Raw genomic sequence first — 24,404 nt, 5'->3', positions numbered from 1 at the left:
TTAATATTTTTTTCATTTGAAATGTTGATTAAAATATCGCACACTGGTACGTGATTTTGTCAGCGTAGGAAATGCACTTCCAAGAAGAAGCTTCCAACTCGGCACCAAACAATGTACCATTTTAAAGTTTCACCAAGAATAAGCTACCTTCCTTCAATTCCTGCAAACGCCTGTTTATCATTTCTGTATATCCTCGTGTGCAAACGTATTTGATGCGTCCAAAAATGCGTCCATCAGCTCGGCTCGCTGCAAACGTTTGATTACCTCCCGAGGCACGGCTACGGTCTGATAAACAGTGATACGCACCACACCAAACCGGTACCAAACCGCGCGCCTGACGCACTTTAGCCACCGATATGCCACTTGTTGCTGTGGGATTAAAACGCACGTTTCGTGTTGGCGTTTTCCAAGCCCCACCGTCGGAACACGTGCCAAAACGCGTTTCGGTGTGGTTTATTTGTTTCTCTCCTGTGGGGAGGAAAAGCAACATTAACGCACTGTTTCTGGCCATCATCATGAACATCGGCGTTGCGGGACAGTGTTGCATCTTTCCGCGTCAGATTTTGCCCCCGTTTTACCCTTCCGTTGCGTTATGAATGCGTTGGCAAAGGAAAACAAATATCCAAACACTCGGGCTCGGCGCTCCGACAAACTCTCGGAATCCATTGGCCGAATGCGCATCGAACGGTGACGAGATTCATATCGCACTTCGGCGTTGTTGTAGAGGGAAAATAATTGAAATATTTTAAATGGTTTAAATACTTGTTGGTCCCATTTCGAGCTATGGAAAGTTCATTAGTATTTGAAAGTAATCTTTTCTAAAGTTTTGCTTTGGATAAAACAAATTTATAATTTTTTATGATTTTCAGCCCATCAGATTAATTCAAAATAACCTCTCCTACATTTTTATGATTCCTTAAAAAAATCAATTTCAAACGATTGTACACATATTTTAGATACAAATTGGTGTATAAATTGACATACGACCTCTCAAGCCCTGTTTGGTTATCATTGTTGATCTTTTATTCAGTTCTTTTATTGCTCCTTTCATTCAGTCTCCAAAAAACTGCAAATGCTTCGTTGGAAAACAAACACAACCATTTAATCTCCCCAGCTCAGAGAATATCAACATAAAATGATTTTGAAAAAGAACCCCTCGCCAGACCCGAGATTTGTAGTGTACGTAGATCTACAGACAGCCAGAAGGGAATGATCCAGAGGGAAAAGTCTTTTGAAATCAACGAAGCATTCGATCCCGTAAAAAAACCCCGTAACCCCAGACAATGTAAAGGCAGCAGTGCGATACGCGCCGTCGCCCCCAAGTCGTCCAATCGGATGACCGACTGTGTCCAGACTTCCAGACATTAGACAGCCCATGCAACGTCATCATGAGCTGGTAGGATTACATTTCCGCGATCAAACACACACACGCGACTTGAGACGCGCGCGCAAGTTGTTTTGTCAACGATCACGCACGCAAGGTAAGCATCTAAATATCACTTAGAACATCCTCGGAGTGACGTCATTTGTCTAGTGTGAGGGAGTGACTACCTTTTCAAGGGTGCTAAAACACTTCACGCATTGGGTTTGTTGTGCCAAGTTCAATTATTGGGGTTCCATTTGTGTGGCCGGATGCGCTGAACTACAAGCTGTTTAAATTATGTCACCTTCAATGCCTATTTGCTAACCCATCAATGGCGAATGAGCGGTCAATAGGCGACGGCATTCATTGCTCATTATGCAAACAGTGTGTGAAGAAGACGGTTGACCGCGCACCTGTCACCCGGTAATCCTCATAATTAATTCATGACCGAAAGATTTGCTTTTACACGCGCTGTTTGCTCAAATAATTATTTCCTTCACGTACCATTCATAAGACTCAAGTTTCCTGAAGGAAGTTTCGGTGGAGTCGGCATTTGAGAAAACATCCTCCCGTCGTCTGTTTTCTAACACAACGCACACACACGCGCGCACTGAGCATACGGTGTGTTAAGGCAAATAGTACATTCCCACCCTTCACAGCCCGTTTCGTGCCTCAAAATCGTCCGAATAGGTGATGAAATTGAAATGATTTCATCATCGGAAGGCATAATACGCCATGCCTCCAAACAAAAACCACCAGAAATAGTTGCGCATTTATTTTGTGATGAATGCGTGATGAAACTTCACTTCATCACACTGACAGGGTCCGGCAGCAAATAAACAAAACGGACCACACGAGATTTTGATCGATCCGATTTGATCGGGTGTCTTTCATCATTTTATTGTGATATGGTGTTTTGTTGCAGTAGGATGAGGTTTGAGGTGGAATTGCTGTGGTGCAGGAAATATATAAAGGCTAGCAAAGGAAGCCAGGATTGGGAAAGCATTTCCCAGACAAGTGGAGAGTTTCTTATGTTTAATGCTATTTTGTCGCCTTTATCATTACTACTATCTTTAAAGACGTTATTCCTAGTTTCCTATCACCTGATTCATATTTTTCATATATTTATACATGCTTGTCTTTAGATAACTGTTGACCCTTTCCTTTAGAATTGCCCTATTCTTTTCCATTATTTATTAAATTATTAGATACTGTCTTTTTTTATTGTTTGACCCAGTTATAGAGGTAGGTAGGTAAAGACGTATACATGAAGGAAACGTTAAAAATAGGGATATATAAATACAGCCACCATGAAGAGATGAGTATACCTTATGTTACAACCATTTTTTATTAGAAAAACTGTTGAAACTGTCAAGTTCCTATCCCCTGTTTTGTTTTGTCATGAATAAAAAACATGTCTTTTTTGTGCAGTTTTGAAATGTTCGAGTAAGACGGACACCTAATATGGGAAAGATGGACACCATGAAAGGTAAGATGGACACCTGTAGAAAACGTTAGGAATTGAAGAGTTTTATAGCATTTGACTCTTCCTAACTGATCTAGAACCGTGTCTATGCGGGATAAAAGGAATTAGTCTGGTAAAATTTTCTTGTTAAACTGCCGAAAATCCACTACTAAACCAGTGGCGGATTTAGGGTGTTGGGGGCCCTAAGCGGTAAAAGGAGTTGAGGCCCCCTGTTGGTGTCGAGCGGGGGGGGGGGGGGATTCTCGAGATCGACATCTGCCTTAATCCGGTGTCCGGTGAAATTAATAAAATATTCTCTTTAAATGCGTTGGTCGTTTACTCGTTAATAAATTAAAATCAAAGTCATAAGATCATGTATTGAATTGCCTTGTCATAGCTAGTAATGGCTCATTGTATTCCATATAAAGTACGCCTGCTCTCATCAACAAGCAAGTTACGAGAGCGAAGAGGTCTCGAAGGCACTAACATGAAGAACAAATGCACATTTGTTTACCTTAAAACGGTGCTCGAGCGTCTGTAGGCCAAGCAGAGGGTAACGAGAGGCGTTAACTTGGCATGGTTGGGAGTCCTCTGAATTGGTCGCATTTTAACGCAAGTCTTGTAAACTTCCGTTGTATTGCCTCTATTGTGTTAATCATCGTAGTGCAATTCGGGAACCAAATTACTGAGCACCCCCATGCGCACAAGACAAGTAAACAACGACATAAGACTTAAGACATGACTTCTTCTTCATTGGCACAACAACCGTTGTCGGTCAAGGCCTGCCTCTAACCACTAGTGAAGGGACCTTGGCTTTCAATGACTTATTGTTACCATAGCAGGATAGTCAGTCCTACGTAAGGGAACACGGTCTGTTCGGGGCTTGAACCCATGACGGGCATGTTGTTAAATCGTACGAGTTGACGACTGTACCACCAGACCGGCCCATGACTATTCAAGCCTTGACTATTCAAGACTTCAAGCTTGCAATTATCGTGGCATTGTTTCCCTATGCGCTTGTGCAAAGGTGTTTGAGCTCATTCTATACAATCCGCTACTCACAGCAATTCAAAACTATATGAGCCCTAGTCAGCATGGATTTCTCCCAAGGAGATCTTCCACCACAAATCTTGCTGAATTTGTTGGTTTCTGCTTCGACAACATGGATCGTGGTACTCAAGTTGATGCAGTATATATTGACTTCAGGGCTGCGTTCGATAGTATCTCTCATGATATCCTACTCTCGAAGCTAAAAAAACTCGGTTTCCTCGGCTGGCACATCACCTGGCTGCATTCATACTTAACTGGTCGTTCGTACTATATAAGCATAGGATCTCATCGCTCTCACTCCTTCACCAGCTCCTCCGGAGTGCCGCAAGGGAGTAACTTGGGACCGCTACTCTTCCTCATCTATATAAATGATCTATCTTTTGTTTAACCGCCAGGCCAACACCTAATGTAAGCCGACGACGTAAAAATATTCGCTCCAGTTAGAAACGACAGTGACTGTGTACGCCTTCAAATGATCCTTGAGAATCTCGACAGCTGGTGCAGCTGAAATGCCCTCCAAGTGTGTGCTGATAAATGTCAGTGTATATCATTCAGCAGAGTCCGTTACCCTATCTCGTTTACATACACTATGCTCAATACGGCTTTGGTTCGCACGACATGTATCCGTGATCTGGGCTACTCGACCAGAAGATGTCATTTCGCCCTCACATTGACAGCATTGTTGCGAAGGGAAATCAGCTACTCGGTCTAATTACGCGGACCTGTAGCGAGTTTACCGATCCCATGTGCGTCAAGTCGATCTTGTGTGCCATCGTAAGGTCGTGCCTGAGGTACTGCTGCCCGATCTAGTGCCCGCTTGGCGTTGGTGACATCAATCGCCTCGAAGCCATTCAACGGAGAATCACCAGGTACGTGGTTCGACTCCTTCCATGGCAATCCCACCATGCTCGGCCCTCCTACCATCAGCGGTGTCTGCTTCTCGGACTTGAACCACTCTGCTCTCGACGCAAAAACGCCCAATGCCTTTTTATATTCCGGCTCCTTAACGGAAAGTTCGATTCCACGGCATTACTAGCCAGCATCAATTTGTTCGCTCTCTGTCGGATTCTTAGACCTAATTTCCATCTCCGTGTACCGCGTACCCGCAACAATCATAGCCAGGGACACCTTATTATACGTATGTCCCTCGAGTTCAATGAAGCGTTAGATTTGTTCGATTTTAGTATGTCTACTTCCATGTTCAAGGAGAAATTGCGTCTACGTCACATTTAATGTTTGCTTATAACTAGAGGTTTATTTATATGCTCCTTAATTTTATTATAAGGTTGCCGATTAGACACGATGGTCCGTTGGTTATATATGAAATAAATAAATTAATTAATTAATTAATAATAAATAAATAAATTGTCGAAAGATAAAACCTAGCATCTTATATGCCTTGTTAACAGTGTTGTCAACGTGTAAACGGAAATTTAAACTAGAGTCCAGCTAGGCGTTACGCTCACAATCACAAACTTCTTGACGACGATCTAACATACTGCCTAACAACGAATTACGAATTATACTTGATCGTTTTTTCAAGTCTATGAAACGATGTAGTAAAAAAGCGAGCTAGCCATATCATTTTTAGACACCATGTATCAAAGACCAAGTATGAGTTTCTTCGTGCATGGGGCCCCTATTGGGCACAAAAGTTCTCGATGAGAACACATTGTACACATTGTTGTATATGCTGGGATTACCATCCACGGGGCCCCTAAATAGACGGAGCCCGCCGCGGCCGCTCAGTCCGTTAAATCCGCCACTGTACTAAACGTCATTTCTTCTTGCCTTCAACTGATTTCTTCGGTACTAACAGTATCGGTGAATTACTTTCCGCATCCACATCCTATTACTTTCCACATCCTGGTACGTACATAAACTAATTCTTAGCCAATTGCAACAAAGGTTCATTCAATTCATCCATTAATTTAGGAATTGTAAGCGCCGCTTGTAATATATCGTAGAATGCAGGAGCTGAGGCATTACTTAAATATCGGACACTAACAGCTGATGTTGTTCGAGATTATAGAACAACAAATTAGAACTTCCCTTATGGAAATTAGTCCGCCGCCCAGTCTTCCCCAGAATGTTTGAGGGTCTTGTTAATAGATCTATCCAATTTTTCCACCATTCAACTTTTAGGTCTTTGTAATCCCATAGAATCTCAAATCTATTCCTGTACGATGTCATCTTCGATCATCGGAGCATCTTCTTTTAGCAGATAAAAATGGTCCGAATCTTGGCAAGATATTGGGTTACGTGAAGAGCCTTTCTATGTCTAGTTTCTGGATTTTCCGTTGTTTAGTTCGTGAATTTTACCAATTTTGCATATTTTGCTTTCATTTTGATCGTTGCATTGTATATTTATTTCATCATTACTTTTTATTATTATTTTTAAATCATATTTTATTTTTCTTTCTATTCTTGCACTCGCTATTTTCCTGTCTGGGTATTTGTAGTATGGTTTTTTTTATTTTTGCTCCATTTTTCTACATTTTTTCTATAAAAAAGCATCAAAAGCCTTCGTTTCACATTTGCTAAAGCATGATTCATCCAAAATAAATATTATGTTATACGAAACCGTAAATAATTAGACCAAACAACATATAGGAACAGATCTTCGAATTGAACAGTTATATAGAAATAAGAAATAATAATAAATAAATTAAAATTAGTTCAGCGAACATGATAAACAGTAAAATTAATACATGGGAACGATAAGTAAAATGTTGAAGACGATTTTTAAAAACAAATATCAAAAGCCATTAAACATTCAACCAACGACAATAAATGAAGAGAAGAGGTTTTTTTTTTTAAATTCACTAAAGCTTATTCTATCTGATACAGTTGGCACACTTTTTCCTATCTCTGTGACATGCGTTATGCGATGTGTTCATAAAGAATATGGCTCGAGATCATATATTTGACGAGCAAAGAAGGTGTGTCAGATAAAATGAAAAAAGTTGTAGTGGAATGAATGTTTTCTCTAGTAAATATATCAATCCTTCGTCAATGATTTAATCTTTTTCGCTTTGTATGCTGCCCATTGGCTCTTTTTTATCCTTAAGTACAACCTGTGTCGTTCTTACAAACAATTCCAAAGTAGTTGATATTTACCGCGACAAATCATTCACTGTCGTCAACACACAAATCTAGCCTATGGGGCACCATTCTCTCGCAAAAAAATACACAAAATCTCCCCCCAAGTCACGGTGACATCACATCCGAGCTGTACCACAGGAAGCAAAAATATTGCCCTAGGAATAGTACACAAGGCAAGGAGGAGAAAACAAAATCCAACATCTATAAGAAAAACCTCGATATTATAAACGATGAGATCAGCTACCTTTCGCTCTCGGGGAAGCATCAAGATGTTCTCGCCGTTTCTTCTCTGACTCGTTTTTGTGCCAAAAAACCATGTCAAATACCGCCAACACACACAAATTCGGTCCATGGAATGGCCGTCACCGGTGGCAATGCTCTCAAAATAAAAATTCATCCCTCGCACACTATCTACACACTATTAGCAGCCCTCCATTAGCAGCAGTTTCCCTCTGCTCGAGGACGTAGGAGAGCGCGAGGCCGTACAGATTTTGCTTTCCGCGCTCAATGTCAAAGTCAATGTGCGGCGCTCGCCCTCGGCAACCGGCAACACGTGTGGCGCGTGAAGCCTTTTATCGGGAAAATCTCGGGAAGTCGCGCCAAAAAGTGAACAGAGTGCGCCATGTGCTGTTTTGGGGCGGCACTACTACTAGCTCCTGGCACTACCGCAGCCAGCTTTGAATGTGTTCATTTTTAGAACACCACCAAACGGCCCTCCACCAGCTGTACTGCCGCCGATGACGTGATCGATAAAAGTGAACTCCAAAAACAAGCGCCAATGGATGTGAAACCTTGCAGCCACACACACAGAAATATCATATAGTTTAGTAAACTGTATGACAAATAATATTTAGATAAGGGAGTCTCGCTCCGCTTGCGTCACTAGTTTAATGCTCTGTTATTCTACAACACATGGGACCCGCAAACCCGGTTGCTTTTCATGCGTCCTTCACAATTGTGTGATTTAACCAAACGGCGATGTCAAATACTGACCCGCTAGTCCATCATTTACTAATTTCTGATGTCTGGTTTTAAACCCTGCATCCTTGAAAACATAACTAAACATTCTTCACCGTTAGTGCTTAATATTCCACAACTCCCTTTTATTTCCAACTGTCACGCGTGCACAACAGGCAACGTCCGAACGTCTCATAAACACTAAACAATCTGTTGGTAACGCTGCAGACGTTTCGCTTCACGCGCTCATAACATGTGGAAAAATGAACCATAAATTTGCCACCAAGAATGTGTGATCGTGTGCGATCTTCCCAAACTCAAGACACACCGATCGGTGGATAGGCTGGATGCAGAGGAGGAAGTCAGTAGAAAATCATTTTCTACCTCAACATCATTGGCATTCCTGCGATATGACGTGCTGAAAGTTATAGCGTCAATAAACACTCATTCGCCCGAACGTTGCGTTTCTCTTTTTGTTCGAACCATTCGTCGGTAACATAAATACTAATCCGTATCAGTTGGTAAAGGACCGGGGTTTTATTCTTTTTTAAAAAGGTTAACTTAAAGGTTCACTTTCGCTTGGAGTGGTTCGAGATTGAGCATTAAGCACGTATGATTCATTTGGGTAGAATTAATGCAATTAAAATAGGTACAACAGTACGGTGCGCCTGAAGCTCAGAGGTGTCAAACTCAAAAGAACAACTAACAGTATTACATTTTTATACAGATACAGATTAATGTTATGAAGTAATTTTAACGGTAGCGAAGTATTCTTTCATTGCGAATGATCAGCAAATGGTGAAAAAATGACAAAAGCTAGAATGATCCAGTTAAAAAAATGATAAAAATGAATGCTTTTTAAACGTATCGTGCGTTAGATGAAAGTGCCGGATCAGTTAAAATTTGATGGTAACAAAATTTCAATCACAACATAATTATAATTTCTATGAAGGAAGGCAAGGGTAGGGTAACTTTTATAATATTCGATTCGATGATATTATATTCTCGAGATTCGAAAGATGATTATAAAGGCCTTATTAGACTGAGGAAAATACTGTCATTTCTCGATTGGCATTTATCTGTCAAACTAAGATTTTGGCACAAAACTGCCTCTCGTACGTGTAATAAAGCAAGAGAATTGTAACATTTCACATTTATTATTTAATTTATTGACTTTCTTGGTTTTATCCGAATGAATCACTCTTTGTTTCCCATTATTGTTGTTTTTGTACATCATCATCATCAGGAAATTCAATTCGCTCTATCGACGTCGACAAAAAAAAATCTACTCGGGAGCACATCGGAAATGAGCATGGCGAATTCCGATTTTCCAACTGGCATCTATCTGTCAAACCCTGTTTGAGGGATAGATTCCAAAATCGAATGACATTCGGTCTCAGCACAATTTTTCGATCGAAAAAATTCGATAGGCGTAAAACTGACAGTCGGCCTCAGCACAATTTTCCGATCAAAAAAAATCGATAGGCGCTCACGTAAAACTGACAGTATAACTATTTCTTTCATACTCCTACATGAAGTCGATTCCCATCGAGTTCAGTATTTAGTGTACGCAAACCATTTTTTTTAATATTCATTAAATTATTTTTTATCACCCAACATATTGAAAAAGAACCAAAACATTTACCAACTTGCTTTTACATAACGTTTTTCAAAACCATCAACCTTGATTTATATAATTATTCTGATATTCGAAAATTTCCGCAGCTCAATGCGTCGCGGATTTTTCCCCATTCAAAGCGGAACGATCGAATTTTTGTAGCATAGTTCATTTTGCTCGTGAGTGTCATGGTATACCAGTTTTCGAAAAGACCAGTAAAATGAACACCTATGCGGCGGCGAAATGAGTGTCAAATGACACGAAAATGACAGCCGGATCAATCGAATTTTTTTGATTGAAAAATTGTGATGAGGCCGAGTATTTTCCTCCGTCTAATAAGGCCTTAATCAAAATGAGTTCTAAGCAGAGTTTTTGTCGGATCACTTTCGACTACTTTTTCTTACCGAGTTACACGTTGCCCAGCTTATAAAGGCCGGAGTACATTGTCCGTACTCGCTAATGTAATTTTGATTTACACTAGCGCATCTGGCGGCGGCTGACCGAAGCATTTTCCTAACAATTTGAAGCCGATGCAGAAAATATGTTATTTTCTACTTTTTTACTACTTAAATTTGAGATCCGGCATGGCCATTCCCTCAATGACCAAAAAAAGATGCGCCATGGAAAATTAAAATTACTCTAGCGAGAACGATCAATGTAGCTTAGCATTACTAAACATGAGGGCACTTGTTTTTGTGGACTGGAAACCCTGTAATACTAATGGATTATGTAAAATCTTATCAATAAAAACTTATCATGCATTTTTTCGCATTTATTAAAGTCATTTGATTAACTAAAACACATTTTACTTGATTTGACCTGTTTGAGCCGGCCTCCTGATACAGTTTTCAAGGCATACGGCCTAACATTATGCCCAGTACACGGCTGGACTGACTATCTTGCAATGGGTTAAGCGGATTTTTAAAAGCGAAAGATAACCAACCCCATTGGTGGCATACGGCAAGCCTGATATCTTGCATCTGATAATGAAATAAAAATAGCATTCGGTTTAATAAGCCGAACCGCCTGTGTTTGACACCTCTGAACATATTAACAAATTTGTATGTGAAATGATTAATTTTCATTGTATAAAAGATTTAGACAATAAAGTATGAACTATGGAATATAACATATAAAAGTCCACTTACAAAAATATCTAACACATAGAAAATTAGGGTATAACGAGAATAAATAACTGGTAACATCAAGAAACACCGTCAAAACCAAAAAACTAAAATACATGAAACAAATCCTAATCATCAGGCCTTATCAATTCCCCGGTTTCTCTACCTACGCCACTAAACATTACATCATACCATCAATTAGCCTTCGGAACTGACCCTCGCCATCATCCCGACTCGAGACTCGGACACTGAACATTGCCCCCCGTGTGTCCAACGCACCACATCCAATCCAAAAGCCGGCGATATTCATTCATCAAAAAGCAATCGCAAAGCAGAGAGCAAACACCCGTCCCATCTACGCATGCCTATAAATATGCGTATGCTTCAAAAGCAGAAATTTAATCTGCTCACATACTGCTGAACTCCCACCACCACTATCACATGCTCGACCAGGGCGAAGCCGGACAAGTGCGTCGCGCACTATAATCGTTCATAAAAGTAACGAACCTCCCTGGAGCGATAGGAAGCCGCGTCAGAGGCAGCTAACTCTGCTCATGACGCAGTATTATTTTGTAATTAAAAGAATAGGAAAAAAAGAAATTAAACAAAGCTCTCGAAACGTTCCACGTGACAGTTAAGTATCATCTCACATTGCTCAGGTTACCTACCCCCCCAAGTCTGGGACACTCCGGGGACATGCTCTCAAGTTAGCAATACCGTTTCTCTGCCGGCTGAAAACGTAGAACGCACACTCATCCAGCTTTGCAAACGTATTGCCCGTCGACCCGGTTTTGAGCGCGCGTTGCGAACTTCCAGCAGCGACGCTGCACGTTAGTACCGACCGCGCACTAAACCGTGATAGAGGCCGTACACCGTTGCGCTAACGCAGCACACAGTAGCACGCGCGTCTGTGTCTCACATCTCCGGTTGACACATTTACCGTGTCCGGAGGAGGGAAATCAGTGCCCACAGAAACAATCGATACCAACTCTAAACCCACTGGCCGGTAGCGAACTCCAGCGAACCGTGAGCGCTCTACAGTTTGTGTCTGGGACACCTTACCTGGGACACGGTGTACATTACAGAACCGCGCGCGTTTGACAGGTCTCAGACAGCTCCAAAAAGGTGCCTTTTCAACCATGATCTTCCCAACCGTGGACGCCTTCCAGAGCTATCTCTGGCTGGTGCTGGTGTGTGTGGTGCTGTATCTGGTCTGGTTTCTCGCTACAACCGGCACACGCTACTGGCAGTGTGTCCCCCGGGTGCCGTACATCAAGGGCCGCCCGCTGGTGGGCAACTTCCTCGACGCGTTACTGATGCGAAAATCCGTGTTCGATCTAATGGACGAGCTGTACGTGGACGAACGGGTACGGGATAGTGCACTGTTTGGCATCAGCAAGCTGCTCACGCCCACCCTCGTGCTGCGCGATCCGGAGCTGATCAAGCAGATACTAATTAAAGATGCAGCGTTCTTTTGCAATCGGTAAGGGTGCAACGAACGGGTAGAGGGAAAGAACGCGTGGAACACTTAAAATCGTTTCGATTATCTCTCGCGGCGTATTTGCAGCTCCATGTCTACCGATCAACATGGCGATCCGATCGGGTACTACAACTTGCTGATGATTAAAAATCCACCCTGGAAGCAGCTCCGGTCTTACCTAACGCCGTCGCTTAGCCTGAGCAAAATCAAACAGATGTACCCGCTGCTCGATCAGGTAAGCTCATTAGCATGTGTGAAGGTCTTTGTTTGGGACTGGGGTTTTTAATTATTGGCTTAGGAATCTATACGTAACATATGCAATTAATACATCAAGGTAGTATAAAAATAGTAAATTGGTATAAACATTACAGTCTCCTTTATAGTGCTCAATTTTTGTTTAAAGAATGTCGAATTCATTATATAAAGCACTGTATTACAACGTGAATAGATGTTAAATACTAAAACAAATAGTAGACCGCTGAGCAGTGCCTAATTGATCAGAGAATTGCATGGAGCGGCAATGCAATTGGCATCAACAAAGCTAGCGCTGTTGCATGACAATCAACTATAATTAATAAGTGTCATGCCCATGACCTTCTAAGTCCTATCTTGAATCATTTCGCTGATTGAATCATTTCAGCGATCATGACTGTTGCTTTTACCAGAGGCATTTTCTAAATAACGAAAAACTAACATAGAAGCAGATGTGATATCAACTGCGGCTCTATCGACAATTGGTCGAATGTCGGTAGTACATTAAACTTGGTCGTGTGTGAAGACCTACCTACACAATTGCAATTGCAATAGTGCAATTGCACAATGTAGGCATACCATTGTAGGCATGACTGATTACGGGCACACCATTAAAATGGATACAGACGACGTAATGATGTTTACTTTTTGTGTTTTCTCGCGTAGCCACAACAATTGAATAATAGGCATTGCGAATAATTAAGATAATCCTTCAAGAGATGAGCCTTTTGGAGGTCACTAATGTCTCTAATGGAGGTCATACAGGACTTTAAATATGAAGTTAATGCTTAGCAAGAATTAGCAGTCACCTTGAATAGCGTTCGACCCAATAACTGGTAGCATGTTCAATTTTAGCACCAATATAAGTTTGCGATAAGTTTCAGCATTTGAGTAGAATTGATATCAGCATCATGACCAAGATGAAATCAAGATAACTTCCAGCACCGCGATATGATTAGTATTAGTTCCGGTATAAATCGGGATAAATTCCAGAGCAATAATCGATTCGGGATCATATCCAACACATCGATTGAGATCATCTCCATGACCATGGCATGGTATAAGTCTTATATCTGAGGATCCCAGGGTCATGATCAGGGTCAGGTTTAAATGCAATTGGACTGTTACAGGACTAGCACTATGATCAGGATCAATACTAGCATAGTTATGGATCAGTTCCACTACACGTCGGAAAAGGGCACAAAATGGCATGTTTTATTCGGATTGTTCGGGTCAGATTGGTTATTAAAAGATCTCGGATCAATTCCACGACCGGCTTAGATATTGGATCAATTCCTGATTCGGGAGAGGCCTGGAGTCAGTCGTGGTCAAGTCGAGATGCTGGATGAGTTCAGGAGAATTTCCATATGATCTTCTGGATAACCAGTAATACAACAGATATGAAGAAGTTCCAAAATAATTCAAGACATTTTCCGGGACAGTAGTTGGATCTGATTTCAATTTAAGAACATTTCACGATTCTAGAACAGTTTCACAATAGAAACAGATCTTGTATCAGTTCCAGAATAGGAAAAATCGTGTAAAGAGTAATCCTGTAACCCATTCAAATAATCTAGTGTGGGTTATTACTGTTTAAAACTACGCCGCTTAGTTCTTCAAGACTCGTATCTCCCAAACTGATTGTTCTCTTATCGATTTTTACTTGGTCATCATGTATTTGATGCTTGCATGGTTCCAAAAACGATAAACTAAGTCTCCATTCAACTCAACATAAATTTGCTTGCCATTATCAACTATTGTCCCATGCTTTAATTACTACTTCCTGAGCGATTATAACCGACCTTCTCTCCTCAAAAATATCTCATGACTCAAATCTTGCACCCACAAGCGCGCAAAGTTCAACCCCCTTTATCCCACCCCAAAGACCGTTCAATTACAGACATACAAGGTGAATCCGGTCAGGTCGTCAGCGGGGGATTAGATTAGAGCGATAAGCAATCGTATTGGCCCGCGAGGCAAGATAGCGGCCACGTGTGCTCGAATGCATTTAAGATTTTGGAACAGTTCAACCGTTTCCCATTGATAGTAGACCCAGTTAAGGGCTCACTGTTGGCATGCATCCTTCCATGCGAGTCAACAAACACAATGGCTGGTGGTCGAATTTGGAGCGTTATCAGTGAACCAATCGGTCCGCTGTGTACGCACAAGAAATAATCACTTACCTGTTGCATTATTGTATCGTTGGATTATTTTAGCGCGTGCACGCTGTCTCTTGGCTGCCGTAGTCAGTATTTATCAGTATCCCGTACCAGGCAGCAATCATGTCGCTCGAAGTGGTTGATATTTTGTACACGGTAGCCCTGCTGCTGCTCCTTTACCTCGGCTGGCGCAAGCAAACCTACTGGACTCGGGCCGGCGTACCGTACATACCGGAGATTCCCATCATCGGCAACTTTGCCACGATCTTCCTGCAGCGCCACTCGAGTTTTGAGTACATCGAGCACATCTACCATCATGCCCGAACGCGTTCGAGTGACTTTTTCGGCGTTAACATCTTCACCCGGCCTGCGCTGGTGCTGCGTAGCCCCGAGCTTATTAAGCGGCTCACGTGTACCGATGCGCAGCGCTTCATTAATCGGCAGATGTGTACCGATCCGTTTCACGACACGATCGGGTACTTCAATCTGATCATGATTCGCGAGCCGCTGTGGAAGCAGCTGCGCGGCTTTCTTTCGCCCTCCGTCACCAGTGCCAAGCTGAAGCGAATGCAGCCCCTTATTGAGCAGGTGTTTTCACACACTAAATCTTGCCCCTTTTGTCTTCTACCTCAAGTGCTTATCGCTAGAAGCTAATTGTGTTGGTCACTACTTTCCAGGTCGGTGCAGACATGATGGCGTCACTCGACGCCCTACCCGTACTGCAATCCAATGTGCGCGAGACGGAGTTTAAGGAGCTTTGCGCCCGGTTCACCACCGATGTGATCGCGAGCACGTTCTTCGGCATGCAGGCCAACTGTCTGAAGGATGAGCAGTCCGAGTTCCGGTACTATGGGCGGAAGATCTTCGACTACGGACCGGGGCGCGGCCTGACGATGGCATCGTTCTTCTTTCTGCCCGAGCTGGTGCCTTATTTGCGGCTGAAGCTTTTCCCCCGCGACACGGAAGCATTTCTTAAGGCGATTATCGAGCAGGAGATAGCACGGCGCGAGCAGACGGGCGAAAGTCGGGGCGATTTTATCGACTCAATGATTGCGCTGAAAAACAATAATGCCACGCTCGGTGTGAAGGAGAAGATACGTAAGTTGGGGGAGCGCCTTAAATTCCCTTAAAATGTGATTACAAGATTCTGGATCTCCTCTTTTGCAGCACTCAAAGGAGACATACTTGTGGCACAAGCTGCCACCTTCTATATGGCCAGCTTCGAAACGACCTCCTCGGTGCTATCGTTCGCTCTCTACGAGCTGACGAAAAATGTAAGTAAATGAAACATGTTTGAAATTATTTTTAAATAATTTCTAATTCAACGTAATTATAGCAACACGTCCAAGAAAGGTTGCGCGAAGAGATACGCGACATTATTGTCAAATATGGACGCGAAATTCCGTACGAAGCGTACGCGAACGAGATGCCGTACCTCGGTATGGTCATCTCGGAAACGAACCGTCTCTATCCGGTGCTTGCCTTCATCGAGCGACAGTGTACCCTGCCGGAGGGAAGCACCGGGTACAAGCTGGAACCGTTGCACGATTACGTTATCCCTAACGGTATGCCCATCATGATTCCAATTTATGCCATCCATCGTGATCCAAAGGTAGCTAAAAAACTATGAAAACTATATCAAAAGCGATTCTCTATTAACTTCCGGATGCTTTTCTCGCATTAGTATTTCCCCAACCCGACCGTGTTCGATCCGGAGCGCTTTGCGAAGGAAAACCTGGACCAGATACAGCCCTGCACGTACATGCCGTTCGGCGTTGGACCACGCACCTGTCTGGGGTCACATTTTGGGACGTTGCAGATCAAAATTGCCCTGCTAAAGCTGCTCTCCCAGTATCGCATCGAGCGATCGCCCTCCACGCCCGAGGTGTTAACTTACCGCAAGAACGCGTTCACGCTCAACTCCAACGAAGGGCTGTACGCGGCGCTGGTTGAGGATGCGATGTGAAATATATACAACAACTGGACCAACACAAACAGTCATTTTCGGCGTGGTTTTGCGAGCCACTCGGGAGCGGTTTCTATTTTAAAGCTATTAACGCGTAACACCGTGGTGACACGACCGGTTCGAACAGTTGCACCAGAAAGCTACGGTCGTGTCCGCACTCCCGCAGGTACAGTAGCCGATCGAGCAGGATGAGAGTCTCCACGACCGGCGCAAACTGTTGCCTTATCAGATAGAACACTTTCAGCTGCTCCAGCTCGGCGCTAAAGCGCTCCTCCAGCTCCTGTAGGCTGCCGTCCGTAATCGTTACTCGCTCCTCCAGAGCTAACCTCCGAACGGATCGGCGAACATAGTCCACAAACCCGCCGCACTTGAGCCGACCGACCTGGTGGGACTTTTTCTCGCCACACTCCAGCAACACCACCTGCAGCAGGGCCCGATAGCCAAGCTTATCGCTTGGGTTCTCCCTATTGGTGCAGGCACGTTCAATCGATTCCGCCGCCAAATTGCGCGCATTGCGTCCGAGGTAAAAGCTCTTCCCCCGCAGGTATTTGCTCATGGGAAACCCATAGCCCGGGTTGTCCGACACTTTCGTCGGATTGTAGAACTCGTCCACTACGAACTGCTCCTGCATCAGATGGTAGCAGCAGCCAACGTTGCAGATTCCCTTGATGGTGGGATTTTCGTGAAACAGGCGTAGGCAGTTCGGGCCGAGGTTGCCGCACGTGTGCAAACCGCACAGACAGAAGGTGCTGTGATGGCCCCCAGGGAAATATTCCTGCGCCAGCTCGATCAGGTTGGTGTTGAAATCAATCAGCTGCGTTGCCGTCCGGTACAGCGTGTCCAGTGAGCCCTGCTGCAGCAGGTTGGTAAAATGCTCATCCTCTTCGAGGTTCGATTTTTGCACGGCTTTTGGTATTTTGGTCTGAAAAAAACAGAAGACAATAAGTTAATTTTGCCTTTCCTTGACCAATCTTTCATCCTTACCTTGAGTCGCTCTCGGCGCTTTTCCGCATTGCTCGTGTTTGCTTCGTTACAATCCACTCCAAGCACCTTGATGCCGTGCTCCAGCGCAATCCGTGAGGAAAGATAGCCCTTCCCATCGCCCGCGTCAATCACCAAAATGTCCTCCAGGCTCGTGTCGGGCTGGGTCGCTGCCATACCGTTGCAAAGGGACGCCACGACGGCCGCCGCTACCTCCACCTCGTGACACTTCTTCACGTTCATCAGTTCCGTCATTTTCAGTCGCGTTTCCCTCCGACAGTCCGACAGCGCATCCATAAACTCGTCCAGCGTGAGGGCCGTTCCCCGAGCTTCCGCTCCTCCGAGTCGGAACTGGCGGGTGTTTTTGATAAATTCCCGCACCGCCGGAAAGCAACCACCATCATGCTCCTCCCCGTCAAACGACGGCTCAAACTGGCCCCAAAATATCTCCTTTGCCTGCAAATAATCAGACACGGTGCGCAGTTCGCTCTGTATCGCCACCGGCACGAACCGCTTCCAGTGCTGCTCGGTCAGATAGTCCACCATGTGGCAGTTGACGAACGGGAGGTTGGGCTGCAGGAAGCGCACGATCGAGTCCACCTGCTGCCTGATACGCTCCATCTTCGCCAGCGACGGGTTAAAACGAAAGCGCATTCGTTTGCGTGTACTTGTAGGGCAGCTTCAGCAGTGCGCAGAGCCGTCGGTACGTGTTGCGGATGCGCTGCAAATCGTGCAGCAAATCAACGGCCGGATCGTTCTCGCGGGGATACTTTCCCAGCGCCGCCAGCAGTTCCTGTACCAGCGTGTGTGCCTTTTCGTTCGCTGCCGTCTCCGGCTGGGAAGCAATCTCCGTCACGATTGTGTGATAAAAGCCGATTTCACGTCCGATTTCCGAACCCTTCTTGTGGCCGTAATCTTCCGCCTCCTGTACGGACCGTTCCTGCCGTCCGTCCGCTAGCCCGTGGTGAAAGTGTTCCTCGATGATGCGCTCCTCGGTGAGAAAAATGTCCTCAAACACATCGTTTATATCACCGCTCTCTTCGCTCGTCATAGTTTTGTGCACAAAACCCGCTGCAATCACTTGGGAAAACTACCGGACTGCATGGTGGCAGCGGAAAACAAAATGTAAACAAAACAATGACACGCCGGTCAGCTGTCAAAATGAGTGAGATAGTGGTCGCTTGTCGCTCAGAGCGCAGAGAAAAAATTAACCTTAATAATTAAGCGGTTTTTACGACTTTTTCAATACTTTTAAGATATTTTGGTATAAAAAATGTTCTTAAAAAGAAAATGTAAATAATAATAAAGAAACAAAAAATGTGTTTCAACTGTTATACGTCAACCGCGCACAGTGAGCGCTCCTCCGTTCGCTGTCACTTGTGTTCGACGTTCCAGAAATTACCAGCTGTCAAATCGCAACCCCTTCTCCCCTCCTTCCCGTCGCAGGCTCTGTGTGTTTTTCTGTTTTGTGCAAAACCGCATCCAAAATCGATCGACCGCTCGCCATCGTGTGTGCCATCGAAAACAAATCGTGTTGTAATTTGTGTGCATTTCTCCCTCCCTCGAGGTGGCAAAAGTGCAAGACAACTGCATTCAGCGTGCAACGATCCCGATCTGTCCTGTGTGAATTGTGTGTGTGTGTCTCTCTCTGTGTATGCCCACACTAATCAAGCCCCCGCATCGTTGCTATCGAAAAGTGATAAGGCAAGGTGTGTGTGTGCACCAGCCAATCCCGCGGAGAGGAATGTTGGTAGTGTGGTGCGCTGAAAATTGATAAAATTAAGCTGACTAACGGCAAACCCGACATCGCAATCAATTTGAAAAGTGAAACCGAGCTCGTTTGAGTGGCTGCAATTTACATAAGTCACAGGAAAACGGGGAATCCAAAGTCCGAACCCGACAACAGAGAGAACAGAACTAAACCTACTCAAAAAAATGACAAAATACTATGAAAGTGAAACCGTGTACAACTACTCCTGGGAGCAGGTCACCCAGGGCTTCTGGAACCGATACCCGAACCCGTTCAGGTAAGGCTCACCCCCCATTCAGGGCAGGCGTGACTTCAGGAAGCAGCACAATGAAGCTGCTGTAATGTTACATCGCCTTGGCTAAGACTCGTTTTAGCGTCCCTAGAAGGGCGGAAAATTTGTCAGCTTGTCAAAAAATAGCTGCAGTTTCGGTTGCTCTAGTTACCCTTTCGGGTGGCCAATGTGCCGCCAACTGCTTGTGTATGTGTGTGTTGCCCGCGCAACTGCAAGTGAATTTGCGGTTCCTTGGATGCCCACCGCAAAGCACAATGCCATCCGCACGCGCCAAGACAGACACATCTACCGCCCCATGCCAATTATGTAATGCACACACTGAGATTGCCACAACCATGCCTCTCCGGCACATGTGTAAATGTGCGGCACTTTCTCGCCGGTTGAACACGTTTTAATTCTTCTGCTTTACGTTCTATTTTTATGTAACCTGGCCTCCCCACCACCTCTGTCGCATGCCGGCACGCGCGCGCGCACACACACGCAACCATCTCGTTATCTGCGCCGGATGCATCGCGCGCACACACACGCACGCACACGCAACACGCGACAGCTCGCACGTACTCTCCGAGGACACGGTCTGCCGGGAGGTGCGGAATGGGAAGCTGCACAGCAAGCGGCTCCTCACCAAGACGAACCACGTGCCGAAGTGGGGCGAGCGCTTCTTCAAGGCAAAGTCGGTCAACATCGTGGAGGAGTCGGTGGTCGATCCGAACGAGCGAACGCTCGTCACGTACACGCGTAACATTGGCTTCAACAAAATAATGGTAATATGGACACTTTTACACATTGAAATTAGAACACATTCTTTAAACAAACACTTCCTCCCCTCTCTTTTCCAGAGTGTGGTGGAAAAGGTGGTCTACAAATCGCTCCCCGACCAGCCGGGCAAAACCATTGCCATCCGGTCGGCGTGGATCGATTCGTCCGTGTACGGCTTCGGTACCGCCATTCGCGCATTCGGGCTGGAGCGGTTCAAGAAGAATTGCGCCAAAACGGTGAGCGGCTTCAACTACGTCCTGCAGCACATGTTCCCGAACAATCCGGTCGCGCTGGCAGCGGCCGCCGCCGCTGCCGCCAGCCAGGCCTCGAAGGCCCAGAAGCTGCGCGAAGCGGCCAAACACGCGTCGGACCACATGAAGGCGCAGGCAGAACATTTGGTACAGAATCTGTCCGTCAAGGGCTAGGAAGGAGGTGATACACACGGGGGGATACCATGCAGCAATTTCAACGGTTACGGAGCAGTCCCCCAGGTACACAAGTTTATCGCCGTAGGTTTGTTTTTAAGTCTTTGGTGTGGGGCCATTCGGAACCGGGTTTTGTTACCTAAAAAGAGCTGTGGTTAGTGCGTTAGAGAGAGAAGCAGAAAGAGAGCGAGAGGTAGGAAATAGGAAAAGTTTTTAAAACAGCCGTTTCAAAAGTAGTTATTCCCATCTTGGATGCGCAGACGTAAAGCCGACGCAAAGAAGGTCGTGTTCCATATCTCAGCAGTATTGTCATTCGTGTGTGGCCTTGTTGGAAAGCATGCCCCATGACCCCCCGGTACACCACAAAGTCCCATGAAAAAAAAGCCACAAAACCCACACAAAATGCCGGCAGGGCCGCCGCCCGTCCAAAGAGCCATTGGTTGAATTGTGCAATTTCCAACGGTTGGTTAATCATTCCACGTGATTGTGTGCGCATTGTGTGCCCTGGGAAGAACGGCACTCGACGATCTCATTTGCGCCTGAGATCACTTCTCGCCTAGCGCGGATCGCACGAAGTAGGTTGCTTGCTGCTGTTACTGCTGCTTCTGCTGCCGCTAAGCTGCTACTACTAGCAACCAGAACAAAAAACAGACGTTTGATAGTGTTTATTGTTAATCCATTAGTCTCTACTGTTCAAAAACCGAAGGGGCAGCGATCGATGGAGGAGACGACAGCAGTTGTGAGCGAAAAATGGTAATACTGGGTTGGATTCTCCCGGGAGGAAAGCAAACGAGAGACAGGGTAGACTATACATTTGGAATTAGCGCGAATAGGACGTAAACTAGAATATTCAATTGTACGCTACTTTAAACATAACTGGAATAAATCCATCCTTTAACGAATATCTCTTTTAGAGAGATTTATGAATAATATGTACAATGAAGAATGATGACAAACGCCTTTTTTGAAGTCAATTGTCCTTAATTGTTTGGTCCCAAAATGTTGGAAAAGCTTAGTAGCGGAAAAAATATAAAAAAAAACTTTTGGGAAACGGTCAATAAATCGTGATACAGAATCCTTGAACAGCCCTGTAATATGGCTAACGGAACCACTATTGAAGTTTTTCGTCTCCAAAGCATTGCTTAGAACACGCTACCTCGAACGCATGGAAGTTCTCCGTTGCCTAGCAACCCTCATTCGCTCCAGCAAAAATGAGTAGTGATGGGTGGATTGACCCGAACCTACCGGGTCTTACCCATCAAAATGCCTTCCGGAGCGCACCGGATCACATTTGCCGTTTGTGAATCAACGCAACTAAAAAGTACAAACTCCCTATTTAGCACGAATTCTTACCAGCGAGGTCATACTGTTGAACTCGTATGCACCTACCAAACCTACTGAACCTACCGAACTCGTTGCACCCACGTGTAGGAATCGCATTTACTTTTGCAAACCTATTGAACCTACCGAACTCATTACACCTGACTCCATGTCGATCTGTTAGTGGAGTCGTATGACCCATCACTAAAAATGAGTTGTAAAGCGTATCGAGCAGTCGCTTCAAGGTAAGTCACTTATCAAATGTCCATCTATCTTGGAGGTCTTGGAGATAAGGTGTAGGAAACGCGTTAAAAATCTGGAATCGTGCCATCACAAAGGAACCTTACAATAAGACTTAAACAAATAACGGCCAAAGCATCATTTCACTTCTACCGCACGACGAATTCCAACGGTTTTTCATTTTATTCGGAAACATTTCGCTTCGATTGTTCTTCACTTACGTGCTAATGCTGCTTTTTTAGAAAAATGCGCGTCAAGCGTTGCCCCCCTCCTTCTCTTCCTCCTTTTCCTCCCCGCACTTGCCTACGAGAGTAAACGAATAATAGGTAAAACAGCAAAACAAAAAAAAGTACCCACCCTTTCCTTACAGTTCCCCCCCCCCCACTCTACTGTTTCTTGAAGCTCTTTAGAATCGGGTAGATGTTTTCGAACGCGTCGTAAATCTCCTGCCGCACCTTAGCCCCCGTCAGCACCACCTTGCCGGACACGAAAATGAGCAGCACGATACGCGGCTTCACCATACGGTAGATCAGTCCGGGGAAGAGTTCCGGCTCGTACGAGCTGAACCGACCGTGTGTTAGCACCAACCCTTCCAGCCGAATTGGAAACCGCACGTCACAGCTGCCGACCATGTTCTGCACCTTAAAGTCGAGGAATTTGGCCTAAAAAGGGAGAGAGAGAGAGAGAGGAAACTAAGCTAAATTGGTCCAAGGCCACAATGGGTGTCATCCTTCGCTATGCGTACCGTAAAGCCAAGCTTCTGTATGATACGCGCGTACTTTCGCGCCGCCAGTCGCGAATCGTCCTCACTCTTCGCGCCCGTGCACACCATCTTGCCGGAGGAGAAAATCAGCGCGGTCGTGCGCGGCTCCCGGATGCGCATGATGACCGCAGCGAAACGCTTCGGATTGTACTCGGCGTTACGGGCGTGCAGGGCAATCTTTTTGAGATCGAGCTTGCAGCTCAGGTTCACCGTCGAGACGATGTTTTGCAGCTGCGGCAGGATGGCCGGCTCGCTCGGCGTCATCGGCGTCATCGGGGTGGCGGGACCCATCGTCTGGTGGATGTTGACGCTGCCGATGTTTTCCGGATCCCGCACGCTGCCCCCGCTGCCGCTCTGCGGGTGGCTCGGTGTTGCTGCCGCCTTCGATTCCGTCATCGGCACCATCGGTGACATGAGACTTTGCTGAGGGGGGCAGAAAAAGAAAGGATTAGAAAGGACTTTAGCTGCAAACGAGAAACCACCAAATCCAGTCCGCTTACCGGTGTCTGTGGTTGAATCATGTTCTGCGGGGTGGAGAAGCTGGGCGCGTACGTGTGCATGCTCTTGCCGGACGTCGAACCGATGGCCGGCATTGTGTAGTTGCTCGAGCTAAGGCCACCCATCGGTGTCATGTGCGGCATCGACTGTTGCTGCTGGTAGGCATGGGGCAGAATCTGCTGATCCTCCTCCGGCTGGTGCAGCGGCGTCCCGATGCTGGGGATCGAGAATCCCGGACTCGGCAGCATCTGATCCATGGCTGGTGGCTGCCAAAGGTCTCGGTAGCGTGTAAACAAGCGATGCAAACAAACCTTCCAACCGCTACGAAGAGGCACAACGCGACACTGTGGCGCTTTTCGAATGGATGCCTTCTGCCGTTTGGGATTGACGCGTTTGCCGATCCAGTACACACAACTTACTATACGAAAATGCCGGGAATATGGTTCGAAATCAACAGAAACAGCCAATTCGCGTCCAAAGTGTTGTTTCTTGTTGGCTTGTTTTGGCAAACACTCGTTTGACAGATTGGCTGTAGGACAGAATTTGACGCGTATGACAGTTTCGATTTCTGAGCGCGCACAGTGAGAAAATGTTCGAACTTTGGCCAAATTCGAAATTTCATCTACAAAACCGTTACAAATTGTACGTTTTTTTTAAATCATCTCCGTAATGCCATAGCATAGCATGAAATTCAGTTTACTTTCAATGAATCAGTCCTGTATTTAATTCATTGAGGATTTATTGTGGCCATTTCTACGAACTAGATGTACCACGTGTTCAACGTTTTGTTTTCTAAATCTAGCGAGAATTGAATGAATTCAAAATATTTATGTTCAA

General features: G+C 45.2%; 5 protein-coding genes across 6 annotated transcripts; 2 read left to right on the top strand and 3 right to left on the bottom strand.

The window, feature by feature from the left end:
• Positions 1 to 11,478: 11,478 nt before the first annotated feature.
• Positions 11,479 to 16,614, top strand: LOC121599096 (probable cytochrome P450 6g2). Of its 2 annotated transcripts, XM_041926618.1 has the most exons (6): positions 11,479 to 12,165; positions 12,250 to 12,397; positions 15,251 to 15,671; positions 15,741 to 15,847; positions 15,910 to 16,185; positions 16,258 to 16,605. In XM_041926618.1, exons 1-6 carry the CDS (start codon positions 11,822 to 11,824, stop codon positions 16,537 to 16,539), a joined length of 1,578 nt encoding a protein of 525 aa, XP_041782552.1. In that variant the 5' UTR covers positions 11,479 to 11,821; the 3' UTR covers positions 16,540 to 16,605. The 2 variants fall into 2 exon arrangements, with proteins under 2 accessions (XP_041782552.1, XP_041782553.1); XM_041926619.1 differs by lacking the exons at positions 11,479 to 12,165; positions 12,250 to 12,397 and adding an exon at positions 14,630 to 15,161 and having other exon boundaries at positions 16,258 to 16,614.
• LOC121599097 (methyltransferase-like protein 25) lies at positions 16,613 to 18,141 on the bottom strand. Its single transcript, XM_041926620.1, has 2 exons — positions 17,524 to 18,141; positions 16,613 to 17,461 (listed from the first exon to the last, which is right to left on the bottom strand). The coding sequence occupies exons 1-2, from the start codon at positions 18,139 to 18,141 to the stop codon at positions 16,613 to 16,615; spliced, it is 1,467 nt and encodes a 488-aa protein (XP_041782554.1).
• A 14-nt stretch (positions 18,142 to 18,155) lies between these two features.
• LOC121599099 (protein LTO1 homolog) lies at positions 18,156 to 18,650 on the bottom strand. The gene has a single exon (XM_041926623.1). It carries the CDS (start codon positions 18,569 to 18,571, stop codon positions 18,158 to 18,160), a length of 414 nt encoding a protein of 137 aa, XP_041782557.1. The 5' UTR covers positions 18,572 to 18,650; the 3' UTR covers positions 18,156 to 18,157.
• A 272-nt stretch (positions 18,651 to 18,922) lies between these two features.
• LOC121599098 (protein preli-like) lies at positions 18,923 to 21,000 on the top strand. Its single transcript, XM_041926621.1, has 3 exons — positions 18,923 to 19,547; positions 20,113 to 20,326; positions 20,402 to 21,000. Exons 1-3 carry the CDS (start codon positions 19,456 to 19,458, stop codon positions 20,744 to 20,746), a joined length of 651 nt encoding a protein of 216 aa, XP_041782555.1. The 5' UTR covers positions 18,923 to 19,455; the 3' UTR covers positions 20,747 to 21,000.
• A 1,453-nt stretch (positions 21,001 to 22,453) lies between these two features.
• Positions 22,454 to 24,098, bottom strand: LOC121598766 (TATA-box-binding protein 2). Its single transcript, XM_041926040.1, has 3 exons — positions 23,570 to 24,098; positions 23,052 to 23,492; positions 22,454 to 22,968 (listed from the first exon to the last, which is right to left on the bottom strand). The coding sequence occupies exons 1-3, from the start codon at positions 23,822 to 23,824 to the stop codon at positions 22,693 to 22,695; spliced, it is 972 nt and encodes a 323-aa protein (XP_041781974.1). The 5' UTR covers positions 23,825 to 24,098; the 3' UTR covers positions 22,454 to 22,692.
• Between the last annotated feature and the right edge of the window lie 306 nt (positions 24,099 to 24,404).

The sequence above is a fragment of the Anopheles merus genome, chromosome 3L (genome assembly GCF_017562075.2).
Source record: "Anopheles merus strain MAF chromosome 3L, AmerM5.1, whole genome shotgun sequence".
NCBI classification, from domain to species: Eukaryota; Metazoa; Arthropoda; class Insecta; order Diptera; family Culicidae; genus Anopheles; species Anopheles merus.
Note: the sequence above shows the minus strand (reverse complement) of the source record. Positions and strands in the feature narration are given on the sequence as shown.

Bases quoted from the DNA above. Each gene is read 5' to 3' on its own strand.
- LOC121599096 (XM_041926618.1), top strand. From the start codon at position 11,822: ATGATCTTCCCAACCGTGGACGCCTTCCAGAGCTATCTCTGGCTGGTG. The intron at 12,166-12,249 runs GTAAGGGTGCAA...GCGTATTTGCAG, and splicing joins GCAGCGTTCTTTTGCAATCG to CTCCATGTCTACCGATCAAC. The intron at 16,186-16,257 runs GTAGCTAAAAAA...TTCTCGCATTAG, and splicing joins CCATCCATCGTGATCCAAAG to TATTTCCCCAACCCGACCGT.
- LOC121599097 (XM_041926620.1), bottom strand. From the start codon at position 18,141: ATGGAGCGTATCAGGCAGCAGGTGGACTCGATCGTGCGCTTCCTGCAG. The intron at 17,462-17,523 runs GTAAGGATGAAA...TGTTTTTTTCAG, and splicing joins AGCGCCGAGAGCGACTCAAG to ACCAAAATACCAAAAGCCGT.
- LOC121599099 (XM_041926623.1), bottom strand. From the start codon at position 18,571: ATGACGAGCGAAGAGAGCGGTGATATAAACGATGTGTTTGAGGACATT.
- LOC121599098 (XM_041926621.1), top strand. From the start codon at position 19,456: ATGACAAAATACTATGAAAGTGAAACCGTGTACAACTACTCCTGGGAG. The intron at 19,548-20,112 runs GTAAGGCTCACC...AACACGCGACAG, and splicing joins CGATACCCGAACCCGTTCAG to CTCGCACGTACTCTCCGAGG. The intron at 20,327-20,401 runs GTAATATGGACA...TCTCTTTTCCAG, and splicing joins TTGGCTTCAACAAAATAATG to AGTGTGGTGGAAAAGGTGGT.
- LOC121598766 (XM_041926040.1), bottom strand. From the start codon at position 23,824: ATGGATCAGATGCTGCCGAGTCCGGGATTCTCGATCCCCAGCATCGGG. The intron at 23,493-23,569 runs GTAAGCGGACTG...TGCCCCCCTCAG, and splicing joins TGATTCAACCACAGACACCG to CAAAGTCTCATGTCACCGAT. The intron at 22,969-23,051 runs GTACGCATAGCG...CTCCCTTTTTAG, and splicing joins TACAGAAGCTTGGCTTTACG to GCCAAATTCCTCGACTTTAA.